Below are 16,007 nucleotides of genomic sequence, written 5' to 3' on the forward strand. Positions count from 1 at the left end.
GCCGATCCCAGCTGACATTGGGGCGAAGGCCGGGTTCACCCTGGACAGGTCACCAGTCCATCGCAGGGCGCATACAGACAACCAGTCACACTCACATTCACACCTACGGGCAATTTAAAGTCCAACTAACCTAAGCTGCACGTCTTTAGACTGGGGGAGGAAGCCGGAGAAGCCAGAGGGAACCCACGCTGCCACGGGGAGAAGGTGGGGCCCAGACCGGGATCCGCATTTTGCTGTGAGGCGACAGTGCACGAGTACACCACCGTGCATCCAGGGACAAAACATACTCTTTCCAAATAATTACTTTTATACTCAATTACAACAATTGGCTAAAATAATGAAAATAAATCATCATTTTTATTATAATTTAAAAACATTTATCAAAACCATTTTTAAATACAAGTCGGATAATATCTCCACGTGTCCTCTCCTTATATGTAGTTGGGTGTCGGTATAGGTGCCACGAGCTGCCAGGGCCAATAGTTGTCACAGGCCTAATTTTTAGTAAAGACTGCATTTTTGTTCCTTTCAAAACTGCCTAAAATCATAACGTTGTTAGCAGAAGTATTTCAATAAAGTACATTTCTAAATAAAGTTGAACCCGGTTGCTCAACACAGGCATACACTTTTAAGCCAGCCATGGATCGACTTAATCGCACCGTTGCTGAGTTACATTTCCCATCAGATTTCAATGGGTCCTGTTTCTATACACATAATGTATATTCTAGTAAAGTTATGTGACCATACTACGGTGATGGAAGAAGTACAGTGTACAATATTTAGTGACAATTAAATATTAATATGTTCAGCACTTTAATGTTGCTGGTGGTGGTGGTGGAGCTCATTTTATTGAAAAGCTACTGCTGAGTAGTTTAATCTATAGTAAAACCTAATTTATTGATTGAGTATATTTTGTATTAATAATCTGAATCTCCAAAGTAAGCTGTCAGATAAATTCAGTGGATTTAGTGCAACACTTACCTCTGAGATGTAGTGGAGTAGTTTGTAGCATAACATACTTGTACTTAGTTACATTACATGTTACATTGTTGGCTTAAATAATAATAATATAACATCAACATGTATAAATATATTTTCTTTTCAATAATTAACTCACATTATCTTTGAATGAAAAAAAGATATTAAAACCCATCGAAATAGAGGTTGTTTATCAAATTGTATGTCACACGCTTACTGTTGCAACGAGTTCACAATGCAGACTTCTGCAATACATAACCTTTAAATCAATACAGCCATCATATATATATCAAATGCAGAGTGTGTAATCGGAGCTAATGTTGAAGAGGACACGTGTTGTCCTCCAGGCCAAACACAATGGACCCGATGTGGAGCAGCTCACATGATTATGCTGTGACTGTCTTCTGAGGCTGTGGGTCTGTAAATATGTGTTTTTTTTATAATCGATCCAGGGAGCGTCTCACTGGTCTCATTGTTCTCCATGTAAGGCTGAAGAGAAGAACCGGTCCCAGCGCTGCCATCTGCCTGAGCGTCTCTAACCGGACTCTTGCTTACGATCTGCAGGACAACCCTCTACTGGATGTGGAGCCGTGGCTGGGCCCTGAACGTGGGAAGATGAAAATTAGGTAGGGTTTGGGGATCAGTGTCCCTTTTTAGAACTGTTGCTCAGATCAATACGATTCATTCTCGTGGACCGCATGTTGTGACAGCTATATCTTTTCTTTTTTTTTTAAACATAGGTTGTGAAAAACGTCCTCTCAGTAATCTCTTCAGAGCATCCTCAGGGACAGAGAGACGTTTTGGAGTTTATGCATATCAGACTCACCACTGTAATCTGCTTGACTATTGCTTGAAGAACCAAGGAAGTTGTTCTGCCATCCAAAGAACTGAAACAAAGATTTACGCCTGGATTATCAACCGTTGTGAACACCTACTCCCCACTGACTCTAGATGGGTTCGGTCTTTAAGAAGCTCTGCTGCTGCTGCTGCGCTGGGGACGACGACGATGATGATGATGAAAAACAGCCTTTATTACCGTAAGAAGACATTAGACGGGCCAGAAACACCACATACCATTTTAATACATAAGTATTGTTACCATACACATATCAGTTAAACATCACACCTGGGGGGGGGGAAGAGAAGAATACAAAACATTTATTTTATAGTTTCAATAAGTGATTGCCAAGTGTATCACAACTGATTATGTATGTGTGAAAGTGTGCCTGTGTATTTGCTGACCACACAGCCAGGATCCGTTGGAGTATTTTAACCAGGAAGTCCAGAAGCGTCGTGATGAGGAGACAAACCTGTGGAGTGAGCCAGGCGACCGGAGCCACTCTGAGAGACCAGACGACCGGGTCCTTTACACCCTGCTGCAGGCCAGGACCAAGACCCGCATGGGATCCACGGTATGTGACGGAAGATGTAGAGAGAATAGGCCTATATATATATATATATAGAGAGAGAGAGAGAATAGGCCTATATATATAGAGAGAGAGAGAATAGGCCTATATATGGAGAGAGAGAATAGGCCTATATATATATATATATATATATATATATATATATATATATATATATATATATATAATAATTGGCAAACCATTAACCATTTGCACCGTAGTAATAAAAGAACTCCAAGTGACTCCAACTGGTGCAAAACTCCATTGATATGAGGTGGAAAAGACTCAAATGAGTGCATGAGACAGAAAACATAAATGGTGAGTCTTCTAAAGCTGTGAACAGTTATTATAATCAGTTATTCAAACCAGCGTTGGGGCAGTAGTACAATGGTGAGCCTGTCCTATGAGAGAAATGACCCCAAGCTAAGATAAATGGGTTCTTTTAAAGCGTTGACCTTTTCTTGTTTAGGGCTATCGCCGGCTAAGTGTTGACATTGAGGCCATGAGAGATACCCGTCGAGAAGTCAGAGAGAAATGGAAGACCATCCTGGAGAACTTGGGTAATGCCGGACAGATAAGGACTGGGACAGATATTCACTTCTTCATACAGAGTAATCAGAAATGGCTTTCTTTTTCAGGTTTCATGGCAGAGGCAGACTCACTGCTGAATGTGTCTGCTGGAGCCTCACATGACCGTATGCGTAATGCCCCAGCAGCACGTGACCTGCTGCATACGCTCCACACTGAGACGTCAGTCTTTTACAGCAGAGAGCCACCTCCAGAAAGATATCTACTAATCCTGGTGAACTTTGAACTCATACCAATCCCTCAAGGGAGAGTGCCCTCGCTGTGATCTGGAGCAGTTTTTTTTTTTAAGCATCCTGGGTGGTGTGAGACATATCACTCATCCTAATAATGACCGTAACCAAAATGTGGAATTTTTATAAGCCATCCCTGCGCTCCAGGCCACAATGAGAAGTCCTTTCCTTAGCATTAGTTATGTAAAGTCTATGTGCAGCTAACTTAAGTATCCAAAAATCCATTGAGTCATGTATCTCTAAAGCTTAGGGCATTAGCTTATCTGCCTTATTAATGTGTTCTGATTATTTTTGTGCAGTTACAGATGTAATTTTGAAAAAGAAAAAAGAATGAATTAAAATTCTCAGATCACAGCCAATGGAGGACATATGTTGAGATACTGTGTGGTGCAGTAGAGGACACTGCCACTTTAACAGCCGTAATTGTGTCGATAAACACATTCAGTTCCTCTGCTTCAACCACTTCTTCCTCTCCCTCCTCATAGGATCGTCTCCTGTATCTCGATATAGCTGAAGATTTTTTGGCAAAGGCAAAGCGCTTCTATCCTCCAAATGAGGATTCCGACGAGGAGGCGCCGGGCCTTGCCATAAACCTGCCACTGCTGATGGCCAGGGTAGAGGCCATGAACGGAAGAGCCACTGAAGAAGATGAGAGCGAGAGAGACGATTGAAACTTGAGTGACAGGCCTTAAGACCTTCTGGCTGCAATAATAACAGACACGAGACAGGGGGCAGTAGTTATCTACCCTGGAGACCTGGATGACAGAAATGAATAGCTCTCACCTTCTAGTGCCTGTCCTATTCAGTTTTCTCTGGTCAAAATCTAAAAGGGCTTTGCAAATCTTCTGGTGAATGTTACCGTGCCATCCTTTTTCACAGAATTAATGAGTTCTTAGCCTGTTCATTGTTTAGCTGTTATGAACCTTCAGGGTAGCAATGTTCCTTCGAGGAGAACCTCTTTATGTTTTGTCATATGATTATCAGCACTTATATTATTCAATCACATGACCGGTAACAACACTGAATAAATAGTCCAGTGTGTCCGATTTTTCCTCACAAGAATGTGTGTTTCTATAAATGATACTTTTAACTTGATGAAGTCTGCATTTGGCTTTAGACATTTTGGAAAATAGCAGATGGACAAATATGGTTAGTAGAGAATGCTGAACTCTTAAAATTGTTGGTGTATGTGACTGAGTGACTTTTAGGTGAAGCGTGTGGGTGTTTTTTCCCCTGTGTGAAATGTGAACGATTTCTAAGCTCATGTGTAAGTTTGTGTATTTTTTCTGGTGTCCAGTTAATGATGAAATAAAGTTCTAAAGCCTGTCGAGTGTCACGTTAGTATGACGTAGTAGTATGACGTAGTAGATTTCCTGGGGCCGGCTCATGTGAAGTGCTACAAGCTTCCATAAAAAGAGTTTGCATAACTCTCTGCAACCCGAGCAGTGATCCCACAGAAACGTTGGCATGAGAGCAACAATATTTTGAAGTGGAAACAAGTGGGGGTCTTCAGTCTGGTCCTATGTGCCCTCATGCGGCCTGTTGTCAGAGATACCTCGACTCCTGGCCTGGTGCTGCCTGTACGGCCTCTGACCACACCACTGGGACCAGGCTGGGTTTCAAGTTGGAGTTGATGTTGTTGATGCTGTGGTTATGTAAGAGAGACACCGCTGAGAGCAACCTGCTGGCACAATGTGTCTCTCTCTCTGTCTCTCTCTCTCTCTCTCTCTCTCTCTCTCTCTCTCTCTCTCTCTCTCTCTCTCTCTCTTTTTCTCTCTTTCTCTCCAGCACAAGTGTCAAGAAAGTTCACTTTGGCCTCAGGTTCTTGTAACTGCTAAGCTGTGTAGGACTCTTTATTCTCTCAAATGTATTCTTCTGTCACTAAATACATGTGACTTACTCAAACTTGCACTTTCACCACATTTTGCCCTATGTACCACCTCCTTAAGCACCTTACTTCTCCTCCTCTTCCTTCTCCTCCTCCTCCTCGTCCTCCCCTCTCTCCCACTCCCCATCTCCGTCTCGGAGACAGCTCATTTAAATGTCACTTCCCAGCAGCTGTGGCAATGCTGTTATGCAACACAAAGTTCTTCTCAGCCCAGCGTGGCGTGGTGCGATTAGAGTGAGGGATGAGGACAAACAAACCCTCCACACCCTGGGCTTCATTAGCATTGACTCACCCAAAAACAGCAAGAAGGGGACAGCCATATGATGTCCTCTTGCAGTTTTAGCAGGTGAATACCTCAATTATAACAAAGACTCTGTGTCTATCTACTCAAGTTTACAATCATAACTCTGAGGGACCTTGTATAGTGACTTAGGTTTCATTTCATGGTTGCCATGGTGTCAAAACATGACTGAAGGCATGACCACAAGAATGCCGACGGTGCTCTTGCTCTTTCCCCTCTCTGACACTGAGCAATAATTTAAATATGCGATGTCACCCTGCTGAAAGGGTAGACAGAGGAGATTGAAATATTGACACATTTGACATTTGACATTTAGCCTATACCTATTGGTATCCTGATGATCTTTGAAGAACGCACTGGTATCAGACAGAGTTCAATGTTCACAACCTGAGTCATTCTCCGAACAATGACTGATTTATTCTGTTCTTATAAAGTCTTGTATTGTGTGGTTGACATTGCTTTTGCCTTTTCAAGCTTGTCCTCTGTATTCCTTTGAAATCACAGGTGTGTCTTGTGGGTGTGAGTTATGTCCGTATGGTTTTGAATGTGTGTATTGCATCTACTAATGTGTTATGGTCAGTTTTGTCTTTTTAGTGGGTTTTTAAAGCCTTTTCCATATGCCGCAGAGCGTAATGCGACTCTTTTCATCACAGCCTGGCGGTTGTTATCACAGCCCGAGCGGCCTTCGCTTGCCTTTTTTCATGATAGCTTTACCATATACCTGCTATGCCTCTTTAGTAGTAAGGCCAGCTTCACCACGCACCTGTTACACCTCTCCAATTGCGTTTTTCTACAAGAGATTTTGATCCTCCTTACTAAGGCAAACATGTTAACCCATTCAGACAACACTATATTCACACTATTTCTCAATATGCGCATGACATATATGTGGGTTTCAAACATTTAGATAAAAATGTCTTAACAAATATATATAATAGATGGTGCTTTCATGATAAATCACACTCTAACACATAATTTGGCACAGATATAGCAGATTGAATGCTTTTTTTTACTATGTGAAAGACTGTGTGAGTGATCTTGTCATCAGGATCATCATTCGTTATGTTGATGTGTCTGTGTGTGATAACTGATTACTGTTATATGACGACATTAGTGCCTGATATGGATGAATGAGTCAGGGACCGGTAGTAACATCACACCAGCAGACAACTGTCAGAGGTTAGTGTTTGTGTGTAGGTGTGTGTGTGTGTCTGTGTCTGTCCGTGCATGTGTGTGTGCATGTTTCACAGTCTGAAACCTGAGTTGACTATGGCTCTCGTGGCGCTCTGTCACTAAGGGAATGAATCACTGGGGATGGAGCTCTCACTGCTACTGCGAGGCAGCACACTGCAGTGGCATTTGATGAAGGGGCTTGATGTTGTCACAAGGCACAGCTGTTGTGGAAACTCCCTGTGAACTGTATTATGATTTAAAAATGAGCTACTCCATAAAGTTATCTAGCTTTTCATCCTTTATCTCCCAGGGGCAGACCTGTTGTTTCTGATGCACACATGACATATCCTTTGTGGATGAAAAACAGCTGCATCACTGTTAACTTTCCACATTAGCGCAGAGGCACTTGCTGCTTCGTGTACATCAAGACCTAACCCTGATTACTAAACCTGTTGTGTGTTTCTGTCAACATGATTACCCTCTAAACTCAGTGTCTCCATGATACTTTCCCCTCAAAGACACCGCAATCCCAGCTGAAGTGGAAAGTATTGGGCTGAGTGATTACAACGGAGACCAGGCAAACCGTTTGAGAATTAGGGGATCTACTTACCCCTTACCCCTCCTCAAAATGTGGACTTCCAGCTCACAGGGAATGAGACACGAAGCACTGGGTGTCGGATGTCAGTGCAGACTGATTGTAGAGTGACAACACGGATCAGGAATAGCAACAGAACGTCTATAAAAGTACAGACACAAGCCCAGACAGCACAAAGAGACACGGTGGGAGCCAGGAAATACAGCCAGCTGAAGCATCCCTGTTCCCTTGAACAAACAGCCTCATCCAACAACGCACCTTAAGACTAATCAACAAGATCGACTGGAGGCGATACACCCGAGACAGATCTTCCCACAGCAGAGATGATGCCAGTGTGTACCGTCCTGGAGAAGCGTAACAGTGTGGTGGTGGGAGCTGAGCTGGCCTGCAGCGTACAGGAAGAGAACAAGGCTAATAGGGAGAGCTACAGTGCTGACTGGCATAGTGTCAGTCTCAAGACTCAACCTCAGGACAGGTGAGAGCTCACAGACCAAACAGAAAACATTCCATCAAATCAAACATCCCCTCAATGTGGGATGTGTCACCAGGGAATTAGTGATAAAAATCAATTAATTACATCCTGATTTCAAATCTGTCTTACCATCATCAGAATGGATTGAGATCTACTTGCAATTCTTGGTAAAACTGTTCTCATATTTGAAAGGCAGTTATAGTCTAATTACGAAGGTAAATCACAATGAGTGCTCCCACAGTTTCTCACAACTTTTCTCTGATCCCCGCAGGCAGACAGTAAACATAAATGACAACTCTCGTAGGGAGACACTGTCCCGGCAGTGGCAGGCCCGTTCGCTGAAACAGACCTGCCCCTCTGGTGTCTTCAGAGTGGGCACCGTGGAACGAGGCGTGAGGGAGCACCAGTTGCTGCCAAAGAGAAAAACCCTCCCCTTGCCCATCTTCACCCCTGCAGAGCTGGGTGTCAGGCTTGGACGCGGAGCCCCGCACACCGAGCAGGACCTGCAGCCCTTCCCCACCCCAGACGGAGTCTGTCCCAACAAGAAGACTGTGGACGAGATCACAAGAGACCTCCCCCCAGTCAAGCCAACGCTCATGGAGTTTTTCAAAGCGCCCCGAGACCTTGGGCGCTCAATGTCTCAAGAGGCCCAGAGAGGGTGAAAAATAAAAAGAGAAAGAGCGGATGTTAGGGAGAGACAAGTCGGGTGACAATTGTGAAAGATCAGTTAGTGAGCTACGTGTGTCAGGAAAGAGCATGACAAGTATATATAGATTTATCTCGAGTGACATTCATCAAAAACCTTAAATACTGTAGATCTCTAGCACTATCTGTGTTTCTTGGTGAGCACAGCACCAGTCATTGTTGGCATTTGGTGGTCCGTGGTATGAGAAACGGTTCTATGAAGGCGTTTGCATTGTGATGGAGAGGAGGGGTGCGTGTTCTCAGCTGCGTCATGGGCTGATCTCTGCCTGTGCTGGCCAGGTCTCACCATATCTGCTGATTTCTCGGTGGAATACCCAACCAAGTTGCATACAATTTATTTTGCCTTTATTTCGTAATAAATAGTGCAAATATAAGTGTTTTTGAGCTTATGTGAGGTAAGAAGACAGATGGAAAATGACCTGCAAAACAAAAGAGACGGAGAGAGTCAGAGGGGAAGGGGAGGGGTGAGGGGGTCTTTGGAAGTTGCCTGGAAGTTGATCAGCCTCTAATCTCTGTGAAGAGTACAGAATGCTCTGGCGTGATCAGACACAGCGGTTGTACATAATGTGTGTGTGCTGGCTGAAACTCATAACCATATGTGTTAAGTGATCTGCCTTGTTAGTTGAGTGCAGCTCATATTTGTATTGTATATGCTGTATATGATAGAAAAACAGATACTGTATTCGCTGAGAATAGTGTCGTGAATGAATTTGTAATGTGTCCAATGTATTCCCTGGATATTTATATTTTATAATAAAAGCCGAGCTGCCCCTTCACTCTTCTGTCACTGTCTTCTTTTGGATACAGCACAAACATATTCTCTTTAAATGTAATGGTGAATTAAAAAGGTAAAATATAATCCCGAGTGAAAAGTAATCAACACGTATTGTAACTTGGTTAGCAAGTATTTTGGCCAGGCCGTAACAGCTGTAAGGATAGTGTTGTAACTCTAAGAACACTATCTTGCAGCTTTAGGCACGTTCATCACTGTGTCATAAATTGCATTATGCATTATTTAACCCTTGGAGTATTTGGTTTTGGACAGGAGTAAATGTGATTCAACCAGAAAATGGTTACAACCAGACAATGATATGATGTGACAATAAATGAATTAACATATATATGAATAAAAGCAAATATGCAAATAACAGCAACCGTAACACATAAGAAATGCGTTTCCGGAGGCGCCATGATGCCAAACCGGCTGGAAAAAAATAGCTGGGTATCTGTCTCCCATAATTTGGATAGGCAATGTGAGAGTATCCTCCACTCTCTGAACAATCTCCACTTCACCACTTTACAGCCCTCATTTATCTCTCATGTTCCACCACCTGTGTTTGTTTCTAACACAGAGCGCACTGTTCCCCTGTTGGTGTGCAGTGCTTTACCGGATGCACTGCACCACCTCCTCTTCATTTACTCTCTAAATCTATATGCTCAATCTAATAAATCAATTATTACTTCTGCCACTTGCAGATTCTTTAATCTTATCACTTCTCTGATCTGTCTCATTAACTCCTCCTGATGTACTCTCTCTCTCTCTCTCTCTCTCTCGTTCATGTCACTCTCACTTATGTCTCTTTGATAGGCAACATGTGGTGGTTTGATATTAATAGCTGAGTAAACATTAGCATTACCCTGGAGACTGTAGAAAGGCATCCACATTGGCACGTCCTTCCCATTTGAGCTCTTAATCCGAGTGTTCTATCAGAGATTTGGATGTGCTTCACCCTTCACACCCTATCTTTATAATTATACCCTGTGATACTGCTGCTGAAATCCTGTGCTCCCCACCCTGCACGGTAACAGAACAATACAGTTGTCGAACTCCAAATGAACCTTCGAACCCTGAAACTATTTTCAGCGGGTGCCAAGAATTCCGAATGTCCCGTGTTGTCACAGACAAATCTCCTAAAAAAGACACCGACATTCTTTCCTCGGCCTCCGATGCCTCACATGGTGCCGGCTGTATTATCTCATTTGGCAAATCTGCCACTGCAAGCCAGTTAATGAATCCCTGAATAATTGTCTCACATTGAACATGCTCTCAACACCTTCATCTCAGATAGAAGAAAATGCGTAAATAAATACCTTTCTTATTTAAACATGTTCAACATATTCAATTCAATGCGTGAATTATACTGTTTTTATGCACTTTTCACAATTTAGTTGCTTTTTTATTGTCGTCACCTGCAGAGGTTGAGTAATGTGCGCTCTCATCCTTCTATAGGTTCTCATCACAGTGCATTTAAAGACAAGGTCACACGGTGTTGCACAGCAATAGATCGTATGTGTTGTCACACTCTTGCTATGTCATACAGTGGCATGTAATGGACCACATCAGGACTATAGCATGCAGAGTCACTATGAATGCTTATCAATACATAAATACATGTTGCTTGTGATCTCTTTGTCACCCCACTTAACATCTGCTGCTGCTCCCTACTGGATAATTTGGGTAATGCAGGTTGAAGAAAGTAAAGACATACAAATTAACATTTATATTTGCACAATATTATATTTATTTGGCTTTTTCATCTATTGTAAATTAGCAAAAAAACATATTCAAAAGTAAACAAATATGAATGTGAGTAAAAATGAATGCTGTTTTATTTCACCTCCAGGTCCCATAGAAATATATATATGTTTGGTGAGTGATCTGATTATCCTTTTCTCTGCTTCTGTGTCAGCAGCACTGTTGTTCTTGAAAGCATCTGATTAACTCATATCTTCATTCATTCACAATCAACGGCACTATAGTCACTTGCAGCATCCCCAATCAGTCCACTTCTCATCACAATTACGGTAAAGCCTGTTGTTGCACCCCCCTTGTCAGCCAGCTGTGAAGGGCCCCATGACATCACAGGAGCAGCCTGCGTTAATTGGCTATTGGCTGGGTGTTGCTGTGTGGTTGGTTTTACCTGCCGCAGGCGTGACGTCGACTCCGACACTCCTGCTGGGTGAGGGAAACAAGTGAAAAGCAAAAATAGTAATGAGTGTGTATAAATGAGTAGGATCAAAGGCCCCAATGACAACTGATACAATGATACACTGAGATTTTGAAGTTTGAGTTCATTCTGGAGGGTAATGACTTGAGCTGAGAGAGCATGCAAAGCAGTTCTCTTCATTCAAGTCTCATTTAGTGAGAGAAATTATTTTTTTTTTTTATTTTCAATGCTATTTGCACAAATCTGGTTTCTCTACTTTTCTGACAGTGTTACTAAAAAGCCTAACTACAGTCCAGTATCACCCCATCCCCTGAACATCCTGTCTCATAGGTTTTGCTGAGCCGTATATGGATGTGTTGCTATGTGTACATGGGTTGAAATCTCAACTAAAGATATGACAAGGCTCATAGACCATCTGTAGAAGTGGACCTTCTAACAATGAGAAGCTAATCTGACTTGAAATGCATACATGTCCTTAAAATAGATTTCTATCAAGTTTTGCTTCCCTTTTGCAATTTAGATAATTAAATTAAAAATATAACACCAATTTACTTAAAATAAGGTCCTGCCACACCTGCAGTAATTAACACCTATGTGTTTTCAAAGCACAAGTACATTTGAGCTATTTTAGGAATGATTTTCATGGACTAATAAATTGTAAATTGAATCTGCCTGACACAGCCAGATTCTGAAGAGAAAATGTCTCCTGTCTTTGAAATCGAAACGTCGGCAAAATGTCACTATATGTGCAAGTGGAAAAGCCCTGTTGGCTGCAGAAGTGTTTTAGTTATACTGAGTAACTAGAAATTAATACAATTCTGGATAAACTTATGACATAACACATCACTGGTGGCTGCTGCTGTCAGTGGCGGATACAATATTTTTAAAACTGTGTTTAGCTTTGCACCAGAAGCCACAACAAATAACACAAATTTGATGCCATGTGGTACTGATCCCCGTGCTCCTCTGCCATATTTGATTGGCAGTTTCAAGCATCTCAAATATCTTTTCTGAGAGGATTAACAAACATGACAGCAGCAGGACAACGTGGTAAAATTGGTCAAATATAGTTAACTTTACCCACATTGACAGTGCATTGAAAAAAGTACCTAAAACAGCAAGTTGAGGAAAACAGGTATAGTGCCTATCGGATTATCACAGATTTTAAACTGTGTGTAAAACGTGAAATAGATCATTTATTTATGTCAAAGTATCTTTCTGGTTTCTCCAGTTGTGGCCCAACCATTTCGTCCCCCTACAACGCCTAAACCACCAGTAATGAGTTGTCATATATGACATGCAAGAGTTCTGATCACCTGGGTGGGTTTGGTGGTCTTGGTGGACCAGTGTGGCCCGAGGCAGCAGCCATGCAGGGTACAGGTACTGGGCGAGCTGGTAATAGTGGTGGTACATCTCTGGGTCAGCGTCATTCTCTTGAATTATGACCACATCTCTGGGAGCCTGACATACTGAAAGAGAACAGCCCAACATATTTTATGAGCACAAGACTAAAATCATTACGAAGTTTTCACTGCTTAACTGACACTGTCTTTAGTGTTAGAACTGAAAGATTGACTTGACATTGATTGACTTGACATTGTTTGTAGCCTACATGTGGATTGGAAAGATTTGATTTTGTGGTTGATACTCTCCAACTCACAGGACAAAATCGGTTTTCTGTGTATTTTCTTTTTCATTTCAAAAGTCAAAACCCATTTTAATAAAATTGGAAACAATTTATGGACCGAACTGACCCTGGATCTTGTCTGGTATACCCACCGCAGGGCGATGGGCTCCGATTGAGCTGAGAGCCGACAGGGTTATTTGATTTATGTTGACTTGGTGCATTTCGGCATTCTGGATCATCGTCAGCTCTACAAGGTCTGCATATTGAGAATATTACACACACGCACACACACAGCACAATCATCTCTGACTGTCCTCTGATTGTCTCAGCTAGCCTGCTATTTTGTCCTCTTTCCCCGGAGGTCGACTAGTTGATTAATCCTCATTGAGTCAAACCGAGGGGGTGAATGCAATTTGTTCATCAATGACTCACCTCGAACATTATTCCACGCTATGTACGTTTTAAAGAAATATTTGTCACCCTGATACATTATAAATGCTTTCCACAAATGATATCTCTGGCCACTAGTTGCTCAGGGATACAACGCTCAGTAACTAAAAACTTTGTGGTATTGAAGGAGTTATGTCAATTTCATAAATAATATAGCAATGTCGGCTAATGTTAGTCTGAGGACTGATCATGTGTCACGAACATGTGACTCGTTAAATCCCATTAGCCTGGCCCATATCTATCTCATTGACAACATTTCCAATGGCATCCAGTTACTCTATCCTCTGGTGGAATTTACAGTTGTTGTCACCTTCGACTGTTCGTCTACATATTTTTAAATTGAAAGTTATTTGTGGTGTGAAATTCAATGTTGTGTCCATGTTCCGAATGATAGCTCTTTAATAAATCCAGTAACGTGGCAGCTCATGTGCTGGTAATAATGACACAGTCAATGTGTGTTAAAGGTAAAAAATAACATGATTATATCAGCCATCAAGTGTAGCAACAAAAATATTTTACAATTTATTAAATAACTAGATTTTTGTGTTGTGAAATTCTCCAAACCTTTAACAAACATTTCAACTGTTATAACCCCAAATCCATACACAGTAACAATTCTTTCACCGTTTTAGAACACATTATGTTTACTGCTGGAAGAGTTTTAACCTTTGGACTAACTTACAAAACTTCATTTAAAATCATTTGATTATCCTTTAAGAAGTTGTAAACCGGGCTCTAAAACCTGCTCGAGCACTAAGATTATGAATTGAACACACACTCTTACACGCAATCTCACACATTTTATGCAATTGTCCAAGGTAAGTCTGAGCATAACATAAATAATATATCTGAGTCCTTGCTAGCAAAGCTGATAATGTGGGAGACAGGCAAGAACAGCCGTGAGTGTGACATCCTGAAATGTAGTTTGTGTGTGGGGTGCCAGTCTGCCGTACCCTCCTTGTCGTGACCACCAGGCCTAATCGAAGGAGCAGAGCCAGGAGGCATCATGGGCACTGGGAGCTCCTGCAGAATAGTGCTGGGATGCTTGAGGAGCCTGGGGAGGAGAGATTGGGCTGTAATGAGGCTCTCTGCCTGGAGGCACAGTGGCTGAGAATAAACTCTATTTACACAAGAGGTGAAGCTCAACTCCATCTTCCCATACGGAAACAATATTAAAAACATCACTTCTTGTAATACTAGAAATGATTGTATTATGACATAAGACTCAGTGATGGGTTTTGTGTTTGAGCTACACAGAGAGCAGCGGGTTAGTTGTTGCTAAGATAAAGAGTTTTTGCTGTCAGCCTGATAACCACAGAAATTAACAAGTTAAAATAAAGCACACTTACAAGAAATATCAGAAAAGCATGTGAATCATACGCCTCATTGTGTGGGAAAACATCTTCCGTCCGCTCCATGTGTGTGAGAGTCTCGGCTCATATTATGTGCAACATCTTTGGTATGTAATTCTAACCTGTTTGCTGAGATGCAGAGAAACACAGTAGCAGGTTGCTATGGTGCCAAAACACGAGCAACAGTCTGCACACATATTCAAACACACTCCCCTACACAACACACACACAACACACACACACACTCCCTCCCCCCCCCCCCCCCCCCCGCCCCCGCCTGTGATCACTGCATTGACCTACAGTATGCAGTACAGGCTGTTTCTGTAATTAATCTCACTTTAGAAGCCAAAAGCAGAGCAGCTGGTAACTCAAAGAACTACAACTAAAATGCATCGTCGAAAAAAGAATCCGCCCACTCTGGTCTTTTATTCACTGTTTTTCCAACAGTGAATCACAGTGGATGTAAATAGTTTTTATTACACTTATCAAATGAGAAAAAACATCCCTTGATTGCCAATGTAAAAAAATATCTACACATATAAATGAAAACTTTGCTAGGTGTTAATAGTCTGAATGAGGTAAGACTTTACTTACTCAAATAAATGAGTCAAAGGCTAATCAACAACCAAGAGGAAAGTCATATTAATTATGATTGGCACGAGACCTTTTGTGATTTTTGTGAGTGATTTTAATCTGTGTGCTATGTATAGTATTTTATTTTACAGCACTAAAATGTACAAATGTGATGCTTAGGCATGTTTATATATTGCTTTTCATTTATTGTTACTTTAGAATTAAATGAAGGAGGTATTTTCTGTCCTTCTAATTATGTGAAGACAAAGATGGTGCTGCTTACATTATGGCCTGTGGCTCAGTTACATAATAAAATATTGATATGCTGCCGAATGGCTACAATATAACAACAGGTGATAACATAGACTTCATCCTTAATCAATAACTTAAACATTAAACAGATAGTTGTTTAGATTAGATTAGATTAGACTCTTCATTTTATCCCCCCTACTATTTAGCATTCATGGCAGTATACCAACAGTTAATACAAGATTGATACAGCAATAGGCCCTAAAAACAAATTTGCTCAAATGTAGGCCTATAAACAAAAGAATAAATACATAGACTAAAGTAAAAGGTGTTTAGACTGTCTATTTATTGACCTCCTCCACTGAATACTAAATTGGATATTGATTACAGCGGTCGAAGCATAGTAGCATTCGGGTCAGATTTACATGAATACCTCTTTTAAAGATCATTAAACTAAATAACACGTCTACCT

At 41.5% G+C, this 16,007-nt stretch overlaps 3 protein-coding genes across 3 annotated transcripts; 2 read left to right on the forward strand and 1 right to left on the reverse strand.

The window, feature by feature from the left end:
- Positions 1-1,929: 1,929 nt before the first annotated feature.
- mreg (melanoregulin) lies at positions 1,930-3,873 on the forward strand. The gene is made up of 5 exons (XM_034540290.1): positions 1,930-2,015; positions 2,228-2,390; positions 2,854-2,944; positions 3,023-3,186; positions 3,688-3,873. Exons 1-5 carry the CDS (start codon positions 1,930-1,932, stop codon positions 3,871-3,873), a joined length of 690 nt encoding a protein of 229 aa, XP_034396181.1.
- A 3,609-nt stretch (positions 3,874-7,482) lies between these two features.
- On the forward strand, positions 7,483-8,296 carry tcap (titin-cap (telethonin)). The gene is made up of 2 exons (XM_034540205.1): positions 7,483-7,634; positions 7,903-8,296. Exons 1-2 carry the CDS (start codon positions 7,483-7,485, stop codon positions 8,291-8,293), a joined length of 543 nt encoding a protein of 180 aa, XP_034396096.1. The 3' UTR covers positions 8,294-8,296.
- Positions 8,297-8,722: 426 nt separating this feature from the next.
- LOC117734800 (uncharacterized protein C21orf58-like) lies at positions 8,723-14,513 on the reverse strand. Its single transcript, XM_034539067.1, has 5 exons — positions 14,315-14,513; positions 13,060-13,167; positions 12,601-12,753; positions 11,258-11,292; positions 8,723-8,755 (listed from the first exon to the last, which is right to left on the reverse strand). The coding sequence occupies exons 1-5, from the start codon at positions 14,511-14,513 to the stop codon at positions 8,723-8,725; spliced, it is 528 nt and encodes a 175-aa protein (XP_034394958.1).
- Between the last annotated feature and the right edge of the window lie 1,494 nt (positions 14,514-16,007).

This window comes from Cyclopterus lumpus, chromosome 8, assembly GCF_009769545.1.
Source record: "Cyclopterus lumpus isolate fCycLum1 chromosome 8, fCycLum1.pri, whole genome shotgun sequence".
NCBI lineage: Eukaryota > Metazoa > Chordata > Actinopteri > Perciformes > Cyclopteridae > Cyclopterus > Cyclopterus lumpus.